This window comes from Polypterus senegalus, chromosome 3 (assembly GCF_016835505.1).
Source record: "Polypterus senegalus isolate Bchr_013 chromosome 3, ASM1683550v1, whole genome shotgun sequence".
In the NCBI taxonomy this organism is placed as follows: Eukaryota; Metazoa; Chordata; class Cladistia; order Polypteriformes; family Polypteridae; genus Polypterus; species Polypterus senegalus.
Genome location: NC_053156.1, coordinates 101,328,696 through 101,353,452, shown reverse-complemented (window position 1 = coordinate 101,353,452; position 24,757 = coordinate 101,328,696). Strand labels below are relative to the sequence as shown.

At 34.4% G+C, this 24,757-nt stretch overlaps 1 protein-coding gene across 1 annotated transcript in view; it reads left to right on the top strand.

The window, feature by feature from the left end:
- The window catches only part of arhgef10 (Rho guanine nucleotide exchange factor (GEF) 10), a 222,789-nt gene that overhangs the window by 140,993 nt on the left and 57,039 nt on the right, over positions 1-24,757 (top strand). Inside the window, exons 19-24 of the mRNA XM_039747694.1 lie at positions 1,163-1,278; positions 5,972-6,099; positions 9,217-9,317; positions 11,760-11,881; positions 21,083-21,169; positions 21,278-21,501. Of these exons, the coding sequence (XP_039603628.1) occupies positions 1,163-1,278; positions 5,972-6,099; positions 9,217-9,317; positions 11,760-11,881; positions 21,083-21,169; positions 21,278-21,501 (778 nt within the window). The remainder of the gene's footprint in view (positions 1-1,162; positions 1,279-5,971; positions 6,100-9,216; positions 9,318-11,759; positions 11,882-21,082; positions 21,170-21,277; positions 21,502-24,757) is intronic.

Genomic DNA, 24,757 nt, shown 5'->3' with positions numbered 1-24,757 from the left:
ATTTTATAGCCAGTTAAATGTTTTTATGTAATTTTGTGAGAATTATTATTCCTGTTATTTTGAAGACTCATTTTGCCTATATGAATAAAGGTTCAAAAACATGTTTGTTTCTTAAAGCAGATAGCTTTAAGGATATAATGACCTGAATACAGATATGGTCCTATGATAAGCAGAGGAGATAGCACTAGTACAGTGTAGTTCATGTCTAAGTCATTATTTGTATTGAATTTTCACACTTTTCCAGCATCTTCATGAATTTTCTTAGTACACATTGATTTCCTCACAAAGTTTAAAATGTGTATTTTAGGTTAATTGTTACACTAATATGGAATTGTGTGAGTGAGTGAGTGCAAGTCTGTATTTTTGTGAGGACGCCCATCAGTAGACAGTGTGGTAATGTTAGAATAGTTTCTGCCTCCCCACTTTAATGTTGATGGACTGATGGAATGAAATGGTAGGTTCTTACTGGTTTTCCTGGAGAGTGTGTATGACAGAATATTAAAATAAAACTTGTCTAACTCTGATTAAGCTTTCTCTTTTCACAGCCGGTAACTGCAGAATCCAAATGTACCACATGCAGTGAAAAATTAAATGATGCCAAAAATATGCTTGTATTGAATTTCTTAATATGTTGCAGCTGTTTAACAGGTCACTGTGCACGGCTGAGGAGATTCTGGAATGCTCTCCCTCAGCATTTCAAAGTGTCACTCATCTTAATGTCCTTTTGTTTTTTTGTTTTTTTTGCATTGTTTTTATTCTCTTTGCAACTAAAGAATAAAGTTGCATTGTTTCAAATGCCTAACTTTTTTTTTCTTTTAATGATGAAAATGTAACATCTTTAATCATCAAAAGCACAAAAATGTGGATGGAAACTGTTAACATGCAGCTTGTAGAGTTGAAAATTATGAAATGCTAAATGAATAAAGTGCCTTATAATAAAGTTACATTTTTACTATTCACCAGCATATAAAATGTAATGTGTTTGCTTGCTTTGCAGTTGTATATCCGTCTGTTGTGACTTTATTAAAAAATGTAATTTTCAGGAATGTGGCTTTAAAAATACTAGGAAAACAACACATATTAAAATTACATCTTACGTTTCTCTGTACTAAATTTAATGATTAACATTTTATAACTTCTTTTTTTCCTTATCAACCCATAGATAAGCTGTATATGGGTCCTGGGCAACTGTATCAAGATCTTCAAAATTTAATACATGACCTGAATATTGTTACTCAAATATCCCAAATGGTGGGAAAATTAAAGGGTAATTATCAGGTAAGATTAAAAACACTTCAAAGTTTCACAATAAAATTTTTGTCTGGTTCTCAAACATTTGCACAGTTTGACCTCATTTTATTTATTTATATATATATATATATATACATATAGATATATATATATATAATTTAATTATAACTATTTTATAATGAAAAGACCACACCTAAAAGTGAAAACTTTTTATTTTATTTTTTTTTATTTTTATTAATTTTATTACAATCCATACAAAGCAATCAAGATTTTACAAAAAGAAAAATTGAGTTAAGAACAGATCGATCCCCACCCCTGAGAGAGAGAGCAAGCCAAATAACGTTAAATTTAAGGCTTGTAAACATACCTAAATAAAAAAAATTCTCTGTGCTTTATGAACTTATTTTAAAATATTACTGATTAGATCCTGCCATGTTTTGAAAAAGGTCTGTACAGATCCTCTAACTGAGTATTTGATTTTTCCAATTTCAAATAATATAACACATCGGTTTCCCACTGACTTAAAGAGGAGAGTTTGGATTCTTCCAGTTTATCAGAATAAGTCTGCGTGCCAAAGTGTAGTGAATGCAATCACAATTTGTTTGTCTTTCTCCACTTTAAACCCTCTGGAAGAACCCCAAACACAGCTGTTAATGGGTTAGGAGGGATTGTGAGTCCAAGGCTGTCTGACAGGTAATTAAAAATTTTTGTCCAGAATAATGTTAATTTGGTGCAGGCCCAGAACATGTGACCTGTGAGGCTGGGACTTGGTTGCAACGTTCGCAGGTTGGATCATGTCCTGGAAACATTTTGAGAGTTTTAGTCGAGACAGATGTGCTCGATATATAATTTTGAGTTGTATAATTGTATGCTTTGTGCATATGGAGCTTCAGTGAATTCTCTGCATTGCTACTTTCCACTCCTTTTCTGATATATTAATTGAGAGATCTTTTTCCCAGTGTACTCTTGGATCTTTGAAAGGGAGGGATTGTAAAAGGATTTTATATATTGTAGAGATGGAGTCTAACTCCTTGAAATTGAGCAATAATTTTTCCAGCATGGTTGAGGGTGCAAGATGAGGAAAATCTGGAAGGTTCTGTTTAACAAAGTTCCTGATTTGAAGATAGTGAAAGAAATGTGTAGCTGGAATGTTAAATTTGGAATGTAATTTTCATAGGATGCAAAGACGTTGTCTATATAAAGATCTCTAAGCAAGTTAATTCCAAATTTTTCCAGATATTAAAACTGCATATGTTTGTGAAGGTTGAAAGAGGTGGTTCTCTTGCAGAGGTGCCACAGATAGAAGCTTCTCCGTCTTAAAATGCTTTCTACATTGGTTCCAGATTCTAAGTGAGTGGAGCACAATTGGGTTATTAGTGTATTGCCGATAACGTGTGTTTATTGGAGCACAGAGCAAGGAATACAAAGAAGTACTGCAGAGTTTTACTTCTATTGCGGTCCAAGCCTGTGTATGTTCTTCTATTTGTGTCCAGGTTCTTATCGCCTGTATATTTGCTGCCCAGTAATAAAACTGGAAGTTAGGTAGAGCCATGCCACCTTCTGCCTTTTGTCTTTGTAGGGTCGCTCTTTTGATGCATGGATATTTTGAATTCCAAATAAATGAGGTTATTGTTGAATCTAATTGCTTAAAGAATGATTTATTAATGTATATTGGGATGTTTTGAAATAAAAAAAGGAGCTTAGGAAGAATATTCATCTTAACAGTGTTAATTCTTCCAGCTAGTGTGAGATGAAGGGTTGACCATCTATGCAAGTCTTGTTTAATTTTTTCCATGCAGACTGCGAAATTTTGTTGATAAAGAGCTTTATGTTTACTTGTGATGTTTACCCGAGGTATTTAAACTGTTCTGCAATGATAAAAGGTAGGGTGTCTAATCTAATATTATATGCTTGAGAATTCACTGGAAAGAGTACACTTTTATTCAGATTAATTCTGAGACCAGAGATCTTTTGAAATTCTGTGAGTGCTGCTAAGACTGCAGGCACAGAATTTTCTGGGTCCAAAATATACAGTACCATGTCATCTGCATATAATGAGATTTTCTGTTCCAGTCCTTCTCTGATAATCCCCTTTATCTGATCAGTATTTCGACAATGTATTGCCAGTGGTTCAATGGCAATCGCAAACAGCAGCGGTGACAAGGGCATCCTTGTCTAGTGCCACATTCTAGTTTAAAGTAGTCTGAGCAAATGTTGTTGATGCAAACTGAAGCTTCTGGGTTAGTATATAGTAATTTAATCCATGCATCCAATGATAATAATATTTCTGGGGTGTTTTGGTTTAGTTGGTGAGTATATTACATTAAACAGGCGTCGAAGATTTGAAGATAAGTGTCGGCCCCTAATAAATCCAGTTTGTGAAAACTTAATATCTCCTTTTTTGTTGTAGCTTCTAAATAATGATAATTGAAAAGATCACAAAAAAACAGGAATACATGGTTGTTGTAAAACACAAACAGCAAAGGTAACACTTTAGACACCACTACACCCCACAACCTACTATATATTATATAAGAAAATGCTCAAAGTACCTGTCTGTGTGGATAGATGAACAGATAACAGTATAACATAGAAAATGGAAGTAAGTCATATTGGTACATACTGTACAGCTTCTTAATGGAATATGAATGAAGCACTGTGCAGCAGGTATCTTGTAGAAGCTTCTGAAGAAGCTTAGGAACACGATGTTATCTTCAAACACTGTCATTCATTTTCTAATAAATTTTAACGTTACTTTTGTATGTTCATCTCCCAGGTCCTTCATGTGTCGAGTTTGCATGTTTGCCTTGTGTCTGTATGATTTACAGGTCATATAGGCTCATTCTATAAAATATCAGGCTTTTTTTTTAAATCATTTAGCTTAAGAAACAACTTTAATTTTGTTCAATTTCTATGCTGGGAAATGCAGGGAAAAGACAGAAATCTCATGATTGTGTATTAAAGCAGTGTAAAAAGTCATACCTAAATTCAGTTAGCTTATCTGTTTTGTCTTTAGAGTATTCAGTATTTCTTTAGTATTCACAGAGTTATAACACTTTTTGTTCGGAATTTAAGCACAAACTGTTATCATTTATGTAATGTTTTAAATTAATACAGCAGGTAATTATATAACTGAAGAAACACTGCATATTTTAAATTTTAATGTCATCAGTATACAAATATCAGTATATTCCTGGGTTTCCAAGTTACATCTCATTAAAGGAACACATATAGTATAAATAAAACTAGACTAGTCTTAGCCTTGAAGCCTGGGGGATGCACTTTCTACTGGGGGACAGGAATGAGGGGTTACTGTTTTAAACCTCCACACACAAACTGAAGATAATCTTGTTAGTATGAAGTAAACCAACAAACTGAAGATAATCTTGTTAGTATGAAGTAAACTATCTAAGAGCACTCCCTGACAAGCCAACTGAATTCTTAAGTCTGTGTAGCAGAATGTTATGATCAACAGTATCATAAATCATAATAATGCTGTTACAAAATTTCATTCTTAAAAATCTATGTATTTATTTTTTATTTGAGTTAACTGAAAATCTTAAACTGTCGTCTTTACCTCAGTTAAAAATACACATCATTATAATCTGTATAATTTTCTCATGTATTGTCCTTGTTTGTAAACTCCATTCAATCCTTTTGATACTACAGTTTCAGAAAACTTTGTGAATGATTTTATGTTGTGTTTCATTGTTTAATAATATAACTGGAAGCTTTTCTGGCCAGGTCAAACAGAGGGTTGCCTCTTCTTAACTAAATCAAGCAGACAAACATACCAACCCTACATACAAAAAATTTAGATAAAAAAAATTTAGATAAATACTTTAACTTCATGCTTTTGTGACGTAACCAAGGGCAAGTGCATGTTGAAGAATAGGGCCAGTTATATTTTTATACTCTAAACAGCAGTTTATATAAAAAACTCTTGATTTATTTCCTTATTCAGATGATGTGGTGTAATCTTAATATTTCAAAAGCTATTTCCTGTGTTTCTCAAAGTTTAATTTCCTGATTCAATTCAATTTTGAATTTGAAATCAGGATATCCATAAATTTGAAAATGAAAACAATGTAAATAAACCACTTTCAGGACATAATGTATAAAACTAAGACATTTCATCACTTGAAAATAATAGTAAAGAAAGTTCAAGTCTCATTCTGAGAGACTTATTTTGAATTCTAATTTGTATTATTACAGGTAGTTGGATATGTAAGAAACATGTATTTTTTTATTTTGTATGTTGCCATGGTAACTATTTAATTAAGTTTATATACAAATAAGTATATATGTGGGGGAAAATACAGTATATATAAATATATGAAGTAACATATTACTGTGATCTGTAGAGGTAAGATCTAATTTTATGTTTTACGTTTTGCATTGTACAAGTCAAGCATTTCATTTATAGGTAATGACTTGAACTTTGACAAATCATGACATTTGACCTGAGTACTGAATACCTTTACTTGTTAAATTAACAATTTCACTACTTTCTCTAGCATTAAACTGATTTGGATGTTAATGTCTCAAATATCTGTAGATAAAAGTTATGAATGCAACACATGGTTTGTGTTAGAGTCTAAAGCTAACATTCCTTTTCAATTTGTGCTTCTTTCTTCATGTAAAATGTCATCAAATTCTAACATTAGTTCTACTCTTTCTTTCTTTCTTTCTTGTAATTAACTTTTCCTAACATTTATAGAACTTGAACCCATCAGTCTGCCAGGAGTGGATATCAGGATTGCAAAGATTGATATTTAGGAAGGAGGAAGAAATAAGAGCCGCAGATCGCTGTAGAATCCAACTTCAACTCCCTGGAAAATATGACAAGTGAGTAGTAGATATTTCTGTCAGCATTTTAATCAACCAGTTCTGTGGCCTACAGCACAAAAATAAATAGTGGTCAGCAACACATGTTTATACACCAGGCCAAACATTTTTCGTCTCACCAAGTGTACGGTCTTTTGTATATGTTTCGGCACTTTACTTCGCTTGCAGATAGAACGTTGAATTTCAGATCTATAATTTTATGAGTTTATAGGCCAATATACTGTAAATGCAGGATTTTAAACTGCTATGCAGTTATGTCATTAGTGTTTTGAATTCAACATAACTGCATAGCATTTTAAAATCTTGCATTTACAATATATTAGCCTGTAAATCAATGAGTCAATATGAGTTGTGAATCAACTTGAAAACTTTAAAAATAAAAAAAAAGATATACAATCACAAAAAGAAAGAAGGGAAATGAAATATCATAAACAGCAAAAGTGTAAATACTCCAAACATCGTTAACAAACACTAAAGGCTAACATATTCAATGACTTAAGAGTAGATATAGACAGCACAGTAATGTAACGAAAATGTCACACTGGATGGAAGTAAAAGGTGAATATCAAGTGTCACTGGTTATGCAAGATAGAAGTTAAAATGCATTAACAGGGGAGTCTTTAAAAACAATTTGAATGTTAGGATAGAAGCAGTTTCTTGGGTCTATTAAAGGAAAAGTTCAAGATTTTTCAAGTCAAAGTTTTTTCTTCACAAACATGGTATTTATACATTTGTCACACAAAATTGTATTCTAAAAAAAGTTTATAAATAAAAAAAAATATCATACTATATGTATATCATACAAATATCTTACTGGCACTATTTAGGGCTAAGGGGCAAGAAGGAAAAATTTAAACTTTCCAAATATGTCCATTGTTCAAACCAAGACAGTTCTCAAGTAATGATCTGCATCTTGTGATTACACACATTGCAAAATAGTTTATGCATGTCCTTTTTGAACAAATAAACACCAATATTATGGGAGTCAGCCATTTTAAAAGAAGTCCAACTGCACGATGCATCCGAACTTAGTCATTCTGCACAACAACCTTTCACCTTGCCTTGGCATGATTTCCTTTTGAAAGACTAAATCACAGTAAACTTTTCATACCACGTGGTTGGTTTTGCTTTGATCTACTTCCATATTTATGTGAGAACTTACACAAGTGAACAGAAAATGTATCCTTACTATAAGAAAAATACTACCAGGAATGTATGATTAAATAATTATTTCCAGATCCCTTTTGTTGCCACTAACATGTATCGAAAAAACAGAAGGCATACTTTCTTATATTGAAACTTTTGTTGCATCATCTTAAGTTTTTAGGCTTTTATACACTGGTCATGCCCCATAGTGTTTATTGTGGAGCACCAGTGTTTGCAAGATATTTTTTTAATATATAGAAAACTCTTAACTTTAGGACTCAATTTTACATGCCAAATGCATATATATCATGTGTGTGAATAAATAACCTCTCAACTTCAAAAGTTACAGAGGTTATCTTTGAAGGTAGAAACTGTCCCAAGCAAGCGTGATGAATACAAAGATGAAACACAGTTGACTTAGACATGCTGTGTATAGAAAGGTTTGGGGACAATGAAGTGACTCAAAACTGAAGGTTTCTCACAATTTTCTTTAAGCAGAAAATTTTTGAAAACTGTAAGAAAAAAAAACATTTTAATCAGTCAGATCTAATCAGAAGTTATAGTCATAGTTAAGAAAGGGAAAATGCCTTTGCATCATTTAAAATAAACACCATTTAAAATAAACAATTTAACTTTTTAAGTAATTTAATTGGGAGAGAAGAAATAATATCTTAATATTTATTCCATTTTAGATTTCTGTCCATAGTGAAGCTAGTTCAGTTACTTGAAATATCTTCTATGATTATTCTACTGTAAATCTAGGGACCTAGTCATTTTATCAAAGTAACATATGAATAACTTTGATTTTTTTAAACAACATCATCATTATTTCACAGGTATTTAGCAAGGGCTTCTGAATTCAGAAATGTGTTCTCTGAATTATTGGAAAATGAAACGATGTTAAAGACAACTCTGGACATTGACATACCGTTAACATTTCACATTCACAGGTATAGAGTAAGAACAAAAGGAATATGAAATTCTGTCTACTGATTTCAGTTATTACTTGTATCTAATACAGTTAGAAGATGAAACTTATTTTGCATTGTAGCAGCAAATAAAATAGGTGCACAGCACCTTGATGTTTTTGAATTAATGTTCCTCGTGTTCTTAAAATTCCTTTACTTAGCATTCTGTATTAACTTATTTTTGTATCATTTTAGCAAACCTCAAATCTTGTGATATGTAAAATTTAAATAAAAAAGTAATATTAGTTTTGACCACTGCTTATTAAGTATGTATAATTTTCTCATGTATTCCAGAATAAAGCAGCATCTACATTTGAAATAGCAACATGGTGTTTTCCTAATTCATTTCAGCACTTTGGGGCCTGGAGACTGCACTCAGTACTACTGGCTGCCTCTGGCTCAAAGAAAGAATCAACCATGGATATCCCAACATTCCTTCATAGGGACATCCTACTCGCACACCTAAACTAACATTTGGTCAGTCTTTTGGATATAGAAGGAACGCTTGAATTCTCTGAGCAAAAAATTATCCAAATAAGTGTAGAACTTGCAGACTCTTAACAGCCATCGTTCACCTGGATATGGGATTCGCTTCAGCACTAACCAGTACACCACTATACCATTTAAACATCTTCTTTATATGGCTACATAGAATTTTAAATGAATAAATAAGGTTAATTTTGAGGTTTTGATGATGGGGATTTTCTAATGTCCATCCCATAAAAATGTGTGCTTTATTTTTAAAAATACCTCTTTGTAAAAATACATCTGCAGATCTCCTAAAGTACTCTCTTCCAGTGTCTTAGACATCAACAAAAAATTACATGGCTGTACATTCCACTGCTTTGTATAGATTTGCATTTTGCATTTCTTAACTAAATCATTCAGTAGTTATCACAAATATATAAATTTGTAATTATATAAATTATAATTTACAGTAAATAGATTCCTTACAGTACATCAGGGCAGAGGATAATTACTGTATGTCTTATTTGTTTGACAGGTCTGGAAGGCCTACATATTTCTCAGCAGTTTTTAATACATACACACCAGCAATGAAGCAATCATGGATTAGCAGTTTACAGATGTCAAAACTGGCTCTGGGTAATGTGAAACTGTTAAAATGCACGCTGCTTTGATTTATTTCTCTCTCTTTCTCTCTCTCTCTCTCCACCCCCAGCCCCGCCCATTGAGTACCTCAGACCTTGCGTTCTAGTAGAATTTAAAATAGCTTATAGGGCTTTCATAATCTAAAGTGATTTTGATGTTGGCTTTACATGCTGCTGGTCTGCCATCTGTGTCATTACCATAGACTGAGAGGGTAGTGTTTTTCTCCTCACTGAGATTACAGGCTGTACAGTAAGTCACCAGTATGATTTGTATATTAATGTTGCTGCAGAAGAAATGAAGTATTTTTGCCTGCACTTGTATTACTGTAGCTGTACAACAGTGGATTTAACCATGCATATGTTGCTCTGTATAATTCTGAACCTGAAATGCAAAGAGATTCAAATAACACTTATTCCATTTGAGTAAGGGGAGTTGTCTTTTTCACTTTTTTTTTTTTTGAATATTCATAGGACACCACAATTGTTTTAAAAATCTTTGTTAGGTAATTACATTTTGTTACAGCTGAGCTTTGATCACAGCGGTTAGGTTCATTTTTAACTTTTTTTTCTTTGATCCAAAGGCAATAATAGAACAACTTGCCACAGAGATGCATACATTCATGTTAGACTCTGCAAATAAAATGATTTCTAACTTAATAAGCTGTAGTGCAGGGTTTAATGGCTAGCAATACCACAATCTCTTTTATAGTAATTAACTCCAGTATATTACAGTATGAAATATCTCAGTCTCAGTATGTGTCCAGGAAGAATATCTTTCCTAAAAATTAAGGCCATATTGCTTGTGGTTTGTTTTATTCTTTGGGTGCTAGGCGTTTAATTACAAAACACAGAAACCAGAACCATGGGACAGTTGAGAGTCAGTCATCTGGGTGATATTTCTTGATATTATGTATTTTCATGATATTTTAATAGTACCTGTATCATCAAGCATGGAGACCCTTCATTTTTTTCTTTTATGTTATGTAATAATATTGTTATATATTGTTATGCAATAATAACAGCAGTGCAGAATAGGCAGGGAAGGTACAACATTTGAAGTAAACATTATAAACCTGTATATCAGACGTAATATCACATACATATGCATGCATCAAAAGGACACCCAAAATTGCTGCCTTTTTCACCTCCTCACCCCTTCACTCGCTAACACACAGTCCTTGTCTCTTTTTATGAAGTTCATGATTTCTTTCCCTATCTTACTTCCCAACTCTAGACTCAAAAGGTATGTGTCAAATTTAAATCCACTCCTGGAGTCACTTGCAGCCAAACTCCAAAGTTACTTCTTGGATGAGGACTAGGCCTAATAGGATTTAGAGGCACCAAGTCACCATGCCCTCTGCTGGCTTCCATGACCACTGCACTCTTTGAATTTCCTCTACCTCTTCGTCTATCGGACAGCTTCTGGGTAATACAGTCCCTTTTCCTTGATTTGGGAACTGTGTTCTGCTATCTAATGGCCTAGAGAAATATAATTGGCCTCCTTTACTTTTATATGTCCTAGGACCATATGATATGTATTGGCAAGTAGGTAGTTCAGGTACATTCCAATTACTTGTTGTCCCATTCTTTATCACTTTGGAGAGGAATATCCATCAGTGAATGGAAATTTCATGTTATGTCTAGGTCTTTAACCTCTGTCATTTACGAATGCCCTCCCTATTGCAATTTTAAAGTACTTGGTATATATATGTACAGCGCTTACTGCTCCATGGTAGTACACTTCTTGTTGCATTTGTATTGCCTCTAACATTAAATATTTCCTCCTTTTTTATTGGACCACTGTCTTTGAACCACCTGTTGTATGTTTTGTGAAGTAAAAGGACAGATGATCATTACATTACTTGTGAATTTCTAAGTTAAATCAGAAATTGCTATTTGTGGCTCATAACAGTCTTAAACTGTGTTATATACCTCTACTGTCCTATTAAGAGAAATCGGCAGGTTAGCTACCTGTAATAGAAGATCCATACAACAGTGAGTCAATGTTCTGATCCTAATTGAGGCTGTAATAGTGCACTGCACTTTGGATAAGACAGAAAAACAAATGATAATGTTCTCTTGGAGATGTCGCTGAGAGTAGTTAGCAAATTCAGAAGAAAAAACAGAATATATGTTGACACACTTTAATTAACTCTCCCTCTTAAAACAGGAACTTTGATTGGAATATTTGGTTAAAACAAGAGTGTTTTGTGTCTGGTGTCAATATTTATTGTAATCACTTGTCATTTCAATGGAAATCCGTAGTATATGTCTTGCAATTATGGGCTAGTTTCATCATTTTAAATTTCAGATTCATGACATTTTGTTAACACGACTGAGCCATGACTGTTTTGATGTTGTTTTTATATAATTAAAAATGGTATGAAATAATATATTTTTAATTTAAGTGTACAAATTCATAGTATTTATTTGACAGAGGAAGAAAACCAACATGGCTGGTTCTTTTCTGAAGATGATGGTAATCAGATTAAAAAGCAGAAGCATCCTTTGCTTGTCCGATATATGCCTGTTGTAATGTCCAAACTCCAGGAATTTAAGGTAGGTTTTAGATCAGTACCTATGTTCATTATATACTTGAAAATAGAAGTTACCTAGAAGAGTGTGTATGTTAATGTTTATAAATATTCAAAAAGAATATTTACATAGACTCTGTTAAGGTTCTTTATTAGTATTTCAGTTTTTGATATTAAGACATAGATTGGATTAATTTCAAAGTAAAAATACACCTATTGATTTTTATTCAAATGAAGGGCATGAAAGACTCAATAAATGTCTTCCAGTTAGTTAGTTAGTTAGTTTTACCTTTATTTTCCACAAGCGAAAATTTGCTTTGAGCCAGTCAGCAACAAACAAAAGCACATTCATACAACCATACGTACAGTACGTACGTATGTACAGTACTTACAAACATACAGTACATGCATTAAAACAGAATTCTTTAGTAGTTACTCATTTCAACATTTCTCATTTAAAAGTATTATTGCCGTCATTTGGCAACAAGTATTACCTCCCAGAAGGTAAAATTTAGAAACAAATATTCAAAGTGTATCTGGTTCTTTATAATCATATCCACTTTTCTTTTTGCTCTTTTGTTATACAACTCTTGAAGTCCAAATTGTGATTGTCCACAGGGGGTCAGACACTCAATAGGGTATGTTCCTAAGTTTATTGTTGTTTGTCACAGATGGACCCCCATATCGGACCAGGAATGAAAATGTCTGTATGCACCCAATATGACATATACTTTATAATAGTTCTGTAGGATGCTAGCAGAAATGTTAATTTTCCTCAGCCTTCTTAATAAATAGCTGTGCTGTTGCCATTTCTTATAAATATACTGCATGTTTTCATTAACACTAGAATTACCAGAGCCTACAAAAAACTCGTAGATCTGTCCCACCTTAAATCGCTTCACATCTCTCCATCAGTGACTTTTGTCCTGTACTGTAAATGTGTTGATAAGCAGCAAACTGCAAGCAGCCTGCTATTCCATCCCCCACCCCGCACAGTTTTCTCAGCTCAAGTCTGTTTACCCGCATGTCAGTTGCTTAGAGTTGTATAGAGTTGGAAGTCAAGCAAAATGACACCTTTTATAAATGCTATATCGTTATTTGGAACACATGCATTTCATAAGAACGTTTTTCATGTTTTAGTAATATTTGACAAAATGTAGACAGGAAGTGTATAATGTGTGAAGCCTGAAGTCCAAATGTCAAAGAAACATTTTCACAAAAGGTACAAATATAACAGAACAAGTGTGCTTCTATTCAAAAATATAACTGCAGGAAAAGAACCCATGTCAGGGTGCGACATTGACACACATTTGCTACAACCGCTTCAGTGGTGCAGCTGTATCAACTGTTGACTGGTAATCAAAACTTCACGGGTTCGATCCCGGACGAGTCCATTTTGAGAAGTGAGCTGCTCTTATTCTTACTATTTTAAAATAAAAACATACATTTGATTCCACTCTGTAACAGCCAGTGTAATCTATGATACTTGTAAAGGTTAGCTTTATTTTTTTTTTTTATTCAGTTTTATTCTCTCAGTCGTGTTCACGATCCCACCCCCCTCACAATTGACACTGCTGTTTTCACATAAAGACGCACTATAACAGAGGTGCACTCAGATCATGACGACGGATCTACATCGGAGCAAGAATGCACTTTTGCCATCGCTGTACTTTGTATATGTACATGGGAAGCTCTGCATTCTACTTGTGACTTTACTCTGTAGGAAGTAAGTAAGTGAATAAATAATGGTAAATAGGTAAATAATATTCGATCTGGCTCTTACATACAAAGGACAGTGTATGTAAGGACGGTGCATGTGCCCAAAACATTAACATTTATATGTTACTTACATAAAAGCCAGATCGAATGTTATTTACTTACTTTCTACAACGTAAAGTCACAAGTAGACTGCAGAGGACATGCTCAAAAAATACGTGAAGCCTGAATGCCAAGAAAAGTGCCTGCTGCTTTAGTACGTAAGCAATGGTACGAGAATGCAGTTAGACTTTTTTTGGGGGCACATACACCGTCCAGATCTAAACACTAGCGTGGAGAGTTGCTTGCGTACAGAAGAGTCTATAGCTGCAGGTGGAAGCTGTCGTCGCTGTTCTTTGTATGTAAGAGCCAGATCGAATGTTTTTATTCTAAAATAGTAAGAATAAGAGCAGCTCACTTCTCAAAATGGACTCGCCATGGATCGAACCCATGAAGTTTTGGTTACCAATCAACAGTTGATACCGTTGCGCCACCGAAGCGGTCATAGCAAATGTGTGTCAATGTCACACCCTAATGCGGGTTCTTTTTCTGCTGTTATATTTTTGAATAGAAGTGCACTTGTTCCGTTATATTTGTACCTTTTGTGAAAGTGTTTCTTTGATATTTGGACTTAAGGCTTCACACATTATACACTTCATGTCTACATTTTGTCAATTATTACTAAAATATGAAAAATGTTTCTGTTTTAACGATGTGTTTACATAGATCGTTGTAGACATGGAACACACATGAAATGAATGTGTTCCAAATAACGATATAGTATTTATAAAAGGTGTCATTTTGCTTGACTTCTCACTCTATTCAACTCTAAGCAACTGACATGCAGGTAAACAGACTTGAGCTGAGAAAACTGTGTGGGGTAGGGGGATCTGATAGCAGGCTGCTTGCTGTTTGCTGCTTATTGACATATTTACAGGACAAAAGACACTGATGAAGAGGTGCGAAGCGATTTAAGGTGAGACGGATCTATGAGTTTTTTTTGTAGGCTCTGGTAATTCTAGTGTTAAAGTTCAAGCTATTGTACCATATGGTTCCTAGGTATTTAAAGCTACAAACTCATCTTGTCCATTGAGAACTAGTGGTTATACTGGTTCAGAATTATTTTAAAGTCAATGAGCCATTCTTTTGTCTTCCTAACATGTAATTGAAGGTTCTCCTCTGGACTCCACAGCTGCATCCTCTTGGCCTTATCCTCAAAATCTGCCACAAATTTAAAGTCAATCAATACCTTGTGGAGCTCCTATTGATGTATGGTGGACTGCAGAAATATAATTATCAACCTTTACAAACTGCTTTCTGTTAAAGAGAAAGTCCATAATCCATAGGGTAATATTGGGGTCCACTTGTATGTTCTGTAATTTTCTGCAAAGGTTATCAGGCTTAATGCACTTAAAGCCTGAAGTAAAGTCAGTAAACACTGTTTTCACAAAGAAGTGTGATTTCTCTAAATTCATTTGCTGTATTTATATACAGTTGACCCTTGATATACGACTGGCCTGACATGCGAACAACTTGATTTACGACCAAAATTTTTGTTTTGATTTACGACCAACATCTTGCGTTACGACCCGAATGCGGTCACGTGTATCCGCTTGTGCGATTGTAAACAAAAGCCGAGAGTGTTGTAAGCATCAGTTGGAGCCCAGATACATGTGTTTATGAACGTAATTTCGGTCAGTGCAGTGATTTATCTATATATATATATAATTCACTAAGACCATGGCAAGCAAGATGCATAATTGCTGAGGAAGGAAGAGAAGGTAACGAAGGTAAAGAAAGTGATTGTTAAGGGATGTTAGCTAGTGGGCTGGTGCCGCACATGATGATGTCATCAGGCTGAGTCAGCACCGGCTTGCTTTGGAGTGTATTATTACAGCAGGTCACAAAACGACCAACTTTGGACTGAGTGCTCGACTACTGTCATTATTAACTTGAGAAACAGCGATCACAATCGAAACGAAGAAGGAAATTGTGCGGAAATATGAGAGTGGTGTTCGTGTGACCGATCTCGCTAATATGTACAGCATGTCGAAATCCACCATCTCGACAATTTTACAAAGAAAAGATTTGCATAAAGAGGCTCCTTCTAAACAATAACCACCTTCCGTTTCATTCTCCTCCTCCTCCCTTCCTGCAGCCCAAAGATGTCAAATTAAATGGTGAGTGCAGTGTGAAATTGTTGTTTCTGGTAGGCTACGCACTTTTTATAACTTTTGGTTAGTACATTAGAAAAATTATTGGTGTTTTGGTAAATTATGCACATTATACAACCCTTTTTTATTATGAAAAGGTTAAGTAAGTGTTGCTGTGGGAGGTTTGGAGCGCATTATGGGTATTTCCATTATTTCTTATGGGAAAAATAGTCTTGACTTACAACCAACTTGAGTTACAACCAGCCCTCGCGACCGAATTGAGTTTGTAAGTCAAGGGTTCACTGTATAAAGAACAGTCATAATCACATCCTGCACTCAACAGTCCTGTCCTGCAATGGATCCAAAGAGGAGCCAATTTGTAAAGTAAGACAAGTAAGAACCAGCCATACCAGATATTTTGTCAAGAGTGATATAAGAGCCACTGGACAATAATCATTTAATTCAACAGTGGATTTCAGAGTTCTTCCAAAGTTTAAGCACTCTGTGCTCTTTTAGAGAATAATTGAAATGCTGACACAGAATTACTGAGAGCTCGACATGGCATTTTTTAAGGACCCTTCCCCTAATTAGATCACTTCCTGAAACTTTGTAAAGCCAGGGATATACTGTACTTAACCCTACATGACGCATAAGCTTGAGCATGGTGCTGCTACAAAAGCACCATACCATCTATACTTGTTCACATACTTTAAGTAAATCTGGTGAATTCCACCAGGTGTCAGTGCAAGAAATCATCACTGGGAGAAAACAACATCTAGCTTCACTGTTTTGTGAGTTAAAGGAAGAAAGATGTTAAAAATAAAAATTATTTGCCTCCTGATGCAAAAAAAAGTCTGCAGCAGCAACACAGAATGTTGCAAGAGTATGTGATACTTTTAAATGTATAATGTCATTATGATGGGGAGTATGCAATGCTTATATTACCTAGGAGAGAAATAGATGAAGAAAAGCACCATGAAGACATTTGCATGTCAGGATTTAAGTCTGATTATTTGCTTCACCACATCGAACCATTCTTCAAACATCAAAGGATGCAAATTGATCCTGTTGGAGCTGCAAGCCTGCCATCACATCTTGATACTAAACGATGCTGACATCATATACCAAAACTTGCACACACATGCCACCCATATTTTTGCTGGTACTGCTACTTACACACAAATTGCGCTAATTTCTTAGGATGTGCTCAGAGGACGCGTCAAAAGAAGGCTGGGAACGCGTGGCAGGCATGATGCATGCACGTACACATTCTGAGCGTGAAGTATAAACCGGCCCTTAGACTTCACCTTCCTATGAAATTCTCTCGCCTCCCCATTAGTGTAATGCACTGTGATACAGCTTCCCAGTAGTTGTAACTGCAAATATCAAATAAAGTCATAATCAACTGTTGAGCTCATATCAAAATGTTGGTAGTTGAAAATATATTTCCATTTATTGTGTTTACCTCTGTTTTCTGATGAATTTTATTGTTTCCTTTTAAAATAGACCATCCAGAACAGGCATCATTAATCTTTCCTTTGCAAAACAAAATGTCTGCTTTGTTCTTATAGTCATTTTTAGCATCTGCTGTTTCTTAAGAGTTATCTGAACGTGTTTACATTTGCTTATCTGTCCCAAAGAGAATGCTTTTCATTTTGCCTAAATTATCTCTTTGTTTTACAAACCAGAGTTTATCATTTGGATAACACTTAATTGCTTTTTTCTGTTCTGCCAGTTCTTCACAAAAGTAAATATGATCCTTTACAAATGTAGTAGTTTAATCTGCTGTAGGTTTTTAACATGAAGCTGAACAAGACAAAGAGGACCAGAAAATAAAACAGAATCGTTAAACAAAGCAGGGGGTCAATACCAAGAACATAATCAAAAAACAAATTTTTCCTAAATCGCACTTGTCACTATAGTATATGAGATTACTTGGTATTCATAATATCTGGTAGTTAAATTTAATGTAGTTTTCCATTTGTTTTCTTGCCTTTTTGATATTCACTTATATGTACTTCTTAAACTTAATTTTGTAAAAATATGGAAGTCAGTGACTTGATTTCATAAAGAAGAGATTAATAGAAAAGGATATTTGTTCTTAAAGGGTTTTTTATGTAGTTCTTGATAATCTATGCAAAGTTTGAAACCTCTGTGTTTCTTTTGAACAAAATAAAAACCTGCACCTATTGAACTGTCAGATGGTCTGATAATACCTTTTTTTCTATTTTGTTTTTTTAAGATTTCCTAAACATATTCTTCCATAGCCTTGCGATTCTGGACAGAATAATGAGCAAAGTTTTACTTTGGCTAACAGAGCACCTGGCAGTAGATCAATTGCATAGTGATGTGAGGACGTTCTAAAGATTTTGCTTATTAAAGATGTCTGCTAAATGTTTGCTAAGTGGTGGCCTTCTGGTCAAAGACCCATTGGTACAAATTTCAGTTATACAGATTGGAATATGGTCAAGGATGCTACTGCCTATGGACATCTCACCAACTTAAAGGAATATTCCTTCTCTATAACTACTTAAAGTAACAAGTGCATAAGTAAAATCACTGCCTCCAAGAACGTCATTGCTTGTGCTAACTGGAAACTGTGAATGTCTTTAGAAGTATGTGTGCTTTGAAAACTTGTGTTGTTGCTTGCTGGTCAGCTGACATGACATCCATCAGGACAGTGATGGCAAACATGCCTATAGATGGAAAATTGAAGGTGCATGCCTATAGATGGAAAATTGAAGGTGACTTTGAGGACCCCCAGAGACCTGCAACACATGTTGCAAGACTTTCAGGCTGTCACTGAGTATAAAATCTCACAATGCACCAATGAAAGTAGCTCCTCCATCCCAGATGTACTGAACAACCTCTATACACATTTTCTATACACATCACTGAATTAGGTGCCTGTGAGGAAGACCAGTGCTTCTCCTGATGATTAGATGTAATGTCTGTCCACAAATGACATAAATATATCTATCTATTCAGAGTAAATCTATGCAAAGTTACAGAGGATGCCACATCCTGTGCCTTTTACCTGGCTGTGTCTCACCTTGATAAAAAGGACACCTATGTATGGATGCTGTTAATTGGTTTCAGTACAGCAATATTGTAATCCTTCAATAGGAAAGCTAAGCAATCAGTATTTTAATACATGTTTATGCAACTGCATTTTGACAGGGAGACCGAAGGCAGTCGACAATTCGAATACAATCTTTAGCACCACCATGCTGAGCACTCTGCCCCACAGGGCTGTGTGCTCAGCCTACTTATGTCCACCCTGTTGACTCACAACCTTTATATAAAATACCTCTCAAATGGCATCATCAAGTTTACCAATGACACAACAGTGATTTGTGACTGTTTAAAAGAGAATGCCATTCATGAATCATAGGTTCTGTGTTTTGACTGACACTCTGCCTAGAACGAAATTGCCTAATTCAGTGTCCTAAATCAAGTGAATTTCTTTCCTCACACTAGGAATGTTTCAAGGAGAGGGTGCTACCAAAAGAAATTCAATTTTTGATGTTATTATCAAATAAGTAGTGAACTGTATAAACATGTTTTGCAGAAAAAGAACTGGATATTAGTTGTATTCATCACAAAATTAACTACATACACATATCATGTACATGTATGGTAGAAATCCATTCATTTATGGTACCCAATTTGTCCACTTCTCCAGCAGGAGTCTATATTAAAATTTGAAGCCCCAAAAAATGTGCACAGTAACGAATTGTCATGGAGTTCTGAATTCAGCATTAGATCACAATATTGTGAGTATAATATTCCTGCCAGTAGGTTCAGTATTTGAATTGAATGCCTTGCCTTTGTGCTTTAATGCCGGTACAGGTTATTTCATGACTCATGGTTAGCTGTTGTTCATGCATATTCATTGAATGGGATAAGTCTCTTCCCTATATTTTTAAACACTACCATTAGACACCAATTTTAAACCACAAGTGAATTATTTAGAGCATTCTTTATAACATTGACAATTACAAACATCTGCATTAGTACACAACTACATACTTTTGTGTTTGTTGTAAATGCCAGTTTAGTTTGTCCTTTAGCAACAATGTATTAATCACAAACAGAAATGACTGTTGTATGCTAGATTTCCTTTTTGTTTGTTTTAAAAAGTTAAAAATGATATTTTTAGTCAAAGTAGTAAGTTAAAATAATCATATGATTTGAACATGCATCGGTATATTTTTACAAGCTATGGCAGAACATAACCCTCTCAAATCTCCCTCGGATATTATACTAAATATAGTGAGGGAGGTCATTGTCATAACTCCACTCATGACACCCACCACGAGCAGAAAAGCAAGCAAGAAATGTATTCTTACCACCAGAAAATAGTACCAAAGAATCCTAATGAAGTTTATTATTTCCAGTTAACTTTTGTTGTCACAAACTTCCCTTAGAAACACAGACGGCAAGTTTCCTTAAATCAAAATCTTTACTACTTCAAAGTATGTTAAATGATAATTGATTGTATTTTTGTATAATTGAAAATCTCCTCTTTACTTTTAATTTTTTTTTCTGTCATTCTGATTCTGCATAAACCACTGACTAAATGAATAAAGGTGTGCAGCTTACTCATACTGAAGAATCAGTGCTTTCTGATTGATCTCACAATGTTTGCACATGTTTGCCAGGATTTGCTTCTTGCCAACACAGAAGCAACAAAGTGCATGTCTTATATTAGTGGTCTGTCTTTTCTTAATTTATGTAATGTTTTTTTAATTTAAAGCAGTCATGAGAAAACTGTAAACAGATTAACAATATTTGTGGAGCATGATTATCACTCGGTATACCTGTAACAAATAAATTGTGAAATCAAAAATAAAAGAAGCAAGGAAGTGTAAGGTATTCGTTATATACTGTATAAGGCTTTTATTATCTGGCAGTCTTTAAATCCTGTCAAGGTAAAAATTGGGTTGTTATTAATTAACAGAACTAATTGTGTAATATCATGTTGCAATCTCATGTTGGCAGGCACATTCTGAGGAAAAAAAATTAAAATTGATGAATTCAGGAAATGTTTTTTCCAACTTGAAATACAAATGTAAATCACAGTAATGATCAATTCTGTGCATATACTCCAACATGAGTAGCATTCTGGGAGTATCAGATTTTATAATGGGAAATAATAAGGTGCAAATAAGAAAGCAAATAGTTAATGGTTTTTACATGTAATAATAATGTAGCCCTTCAGTGTTTTATCTCAGATATTAATATTTTGCCACATTACCTTTATATGTGCACAGGCTCTTGTTATATTACTCATCTGTTTTCTCTCCTAAAAACAGGTGGAATGTGCTGTTCATAATCCTGAGCCATTTTCTGGATTTCAACAAACATCAGATTCCTCATCAGTTTGCTATGGTTGTTTGTGGGTAAGATAGGAATATTTGAGTTAATTTATTTAATGGTACAAGCAAAAAGCCTTGCTTTGGTAGCATTCTTATCCTTTATTTCACCCTAACTTTTTTTTTCTTCTTCAGATTGCAAGTTGCACAAATCAGATGGGTCAAATATCGATTTTAACTCTGCAGAGTTCAAGCCATAAAGTTGTTGAATGTTTCAATGTGGAATCTCGAATTCTTTGTATGGTTTATGTCTCACATGAGGATGAACAAGAGGACTGGGAAGCTTTCCCAGAGGGCGATGCTTCACCCAGGATGGTCTCAAACTCACCTACCATATGCTTGGGCATGGAGGAAGGAAGGTGATTTACAGTAATTCATAATTTTGGAAGGTTTCTTCTTTATTAGTTTTAAGTGTTCGAAATGTGTGTGCCCACGTAAATCACCAGTTTAACGTTAAAAAGTATAAATACCCTTTGACTCTTATTCAGAGAAGAATAAGTGAAGCAAAATCCACCTAAAGTACACATTGTAAATACACAGTTAATTTTGTATATACTACATTCAAGTCTACCTAGATATATATACGGGTTGTACTTGAAAGTTTGTGAATCCTTTAGAATTTTATATATTTCTGCATAAATATATGACCTAAAACATCATCAGATTTTCACTCAATTCCTAAAAGTAGAGAAGAGAAACTAGTTAAACAAATGAGACAAAAATATTATACTTGGTCATTTATTTATTAAGAAAAATGATCAAATATTACATATTTGTGAGTGGCAAAAGTATGTGAACCTTTGCTTTCAGTATCTGGTGTGACCCTTCTTTGCAGCAATAACTGCAACTGAACGTTTCCGGTAATTTTTGATCATTCCTGCACACCAGCTTGGAGGAATTTTAGCCCACTCCTCCGTACAGAACAGCTTCAACTCTGGGATATTGGTGGATTTCCTCACATTACCTGCTCGCTTCAGGTCCTTCAACAACATTTCAATTGGATTAAGGTCAGGACTTGGACTTGGCCATTAACTTTATTCTTCTTTAACCATTCTTTGGTAGAACGACTTGTGTGCTTAGGGTCGTTGTCTTGCTGCATGACCCACCTCTTGAGATTCAGTTCATGGACAGATGTCCTGACATTTTCCTTTAGAATTCTCTGATATAATTCAGAAGTCATTGTTCCATCAATGAAGGCAAGCCGTCCTGGCCCAGATGCATCAAAGCAGGCCCAAACCATGATACTACCACCACCATGTTTCACAGATAGGATAAGGTTCTTATGCTGGAATGCAGTGTTTTCCTTTCTCCAAACATAACGCTTTTCATTTAAACCAAAAAGTTCGATTTTGCTCTCATCCGTCCACAAAACATTCTTCCAATAGCCTTCTGGTTTGTCCATGTGATCTTTTAGCAAACTGCAGATGAGCAGCAATGTTTTTTTTTGGAGAGCAGTGGCTTTCTCCTTGCAACCCTGCCATGCACACCATTGTTGTTCAGTGTTCTTCTGATGGTGGACTCATGAACATGAACATTAGCCAATGTGAGATAGACCTTCAGTTGCTTAGAAGTTACCCTGGGGTCCTTTATGAGTCTTGGAGTGATCTTTGTTGGTCGACCACTCCTGGGGAGGGTAGCAATGGTCTTGAATTTCCTCCATTTGTACACAATCTGTATGACTGTGCATTGGTGGAGTCCAAACTCTTTAGAGATGGTTTTGTAACTTTTTCCAGCCTGTTGAGCATCAACAACTCTTTTTCTGAGGTCCTCAGAAATCTAGTTTGTTCACGCCATGATACACTTCCACAAAAATGTGTTGTGAAGAGCAGACTTTGATAGATCCCTGTTTTTTAAATAACACAGGGTGCCCACTCACACCTGATTTTCATCCCATTGATTGAAAATACCTGACTCTAATTTCATCTTCAAACTAACTGCTAATCCTAGAGGTTCACATACTTTTTCCACTCACAAATATGTAAAATTCGATCATTTTCCTCAATAAATAAATGACCAAGTATAATATTTTTGTCTAATTTGTTTTAGTTGGTTTCTCTTTATCTACTTTTAGGACTTTTAGGAGTGAAAATCTGATGATGTTTTAGGTCATATTTATGCAGAAATATATAAAATTCTAAAGGGTTCACAAACTTTCAAGCACAACTGTATATTATAAAGAGTAGCGGCCTCGGCTAGCTTCTTCCTGATATAAGACCTTAATGGTATAAAGGTATAATCCAAGGTGGTCTGTCATTAAATGCTAAGAGTTGAAAGTACATACATTTAACCAGTAACTCTTTAATTTCACATTAATCTAAGCAATTATCAATCTTTCCAGAATTATCATCACAGGCTAGTAATAAATGTTGTTATAATGATAACTCCATGAAACTCTAGGAGATAACTGATGATTTCATCAAATCCTTTCTTACATTTTTCACTTTCAACATGATTTAGTTAATGTGAGGTTGCTGACCTGTTACATTAGCCAGTCCATTAGTGATTTATGTCTTAAGCCCATCCATTCTGTAAAGATAATAATTATCATTAACATAACTTAAAGCAGGAGGCATGCCACTTTACTACAAAGTTTGCCCATCATTGTTTTTACCATGTCAAGGAAATACCAAAGTTTAATTTACTCTAATCAAAATTATTGATTGGTATTCTGTTCAAGTTCAGTATTTAATTTCATTCAGTTAATCACCTTAGGTTTTGGGTAATAGTGGAAAATCAAAATATTTAGCAATACTAGAAAGTTTTAAAGTATTCTGATCAGACTAATTCAGTTAATTAATTTACTTCAGTGCTACAGAAGATAAAAAGAGAAAGAAAATAGGAAAGCCATTGTAATGGCTGCATGAAACGGCTACTACAATTCAATTAAAATGAAACCATCCTTTGAAATATTTATATCCTCTGAAGCTCTCATAATTGTATGCTCTACCCAACTTAGTCTTAAGCCTCAACCTAAATGCTGAGGCCGAGTGGGCTTCTGCAGCAGCCTTGTTTGGATCATCCCATAGCTAAAGTCTCTCCTCCTATACTACTTTTCTTTATCCTCAGAATTTTAAAAAACCCTGCATCTTCAAACTTTCATTGTGCACCCTGAAATATAAATATAAGAACTTCTGTAAAGTAAACGGTAAAAGTTAAAACATTTCTAGTTTTGTATGTAAAAAGGAGGAGTTATGTGGTCATATTTCTTTTCTATAGTTATGGTCCTTGCTACTCAGTTTTGAATTTAATGTAGAGTTGAGATTCTTAGCCCGGCATGCAAACCCAAGATAGTGAGCTGTTTCTAAGTAGAAACTTTGTTTTTTTGTTGGTCTTAATTTAGGTACTTAACTCACATTAGATACAACTAAAGGTGATATTTTTTGTGCATTGTGGTTTTTGTTTTTGTGCTTGTATGTGTTTTCATTATTCAGATATGCACTTGTTTATATACATATTTTTAATGTTTGAACATTAGAATGGTTTGATATGGAATAAAAATTGGGAAGCCTGAAATGTCCATACTTTTAAATTACAAAAAAGGATATTTAAGAGCTTGAATTTCGTGTTGGCAGAGAGGGTGAATTTAACCCCAGGGTAACAACAAATGGGAGTATT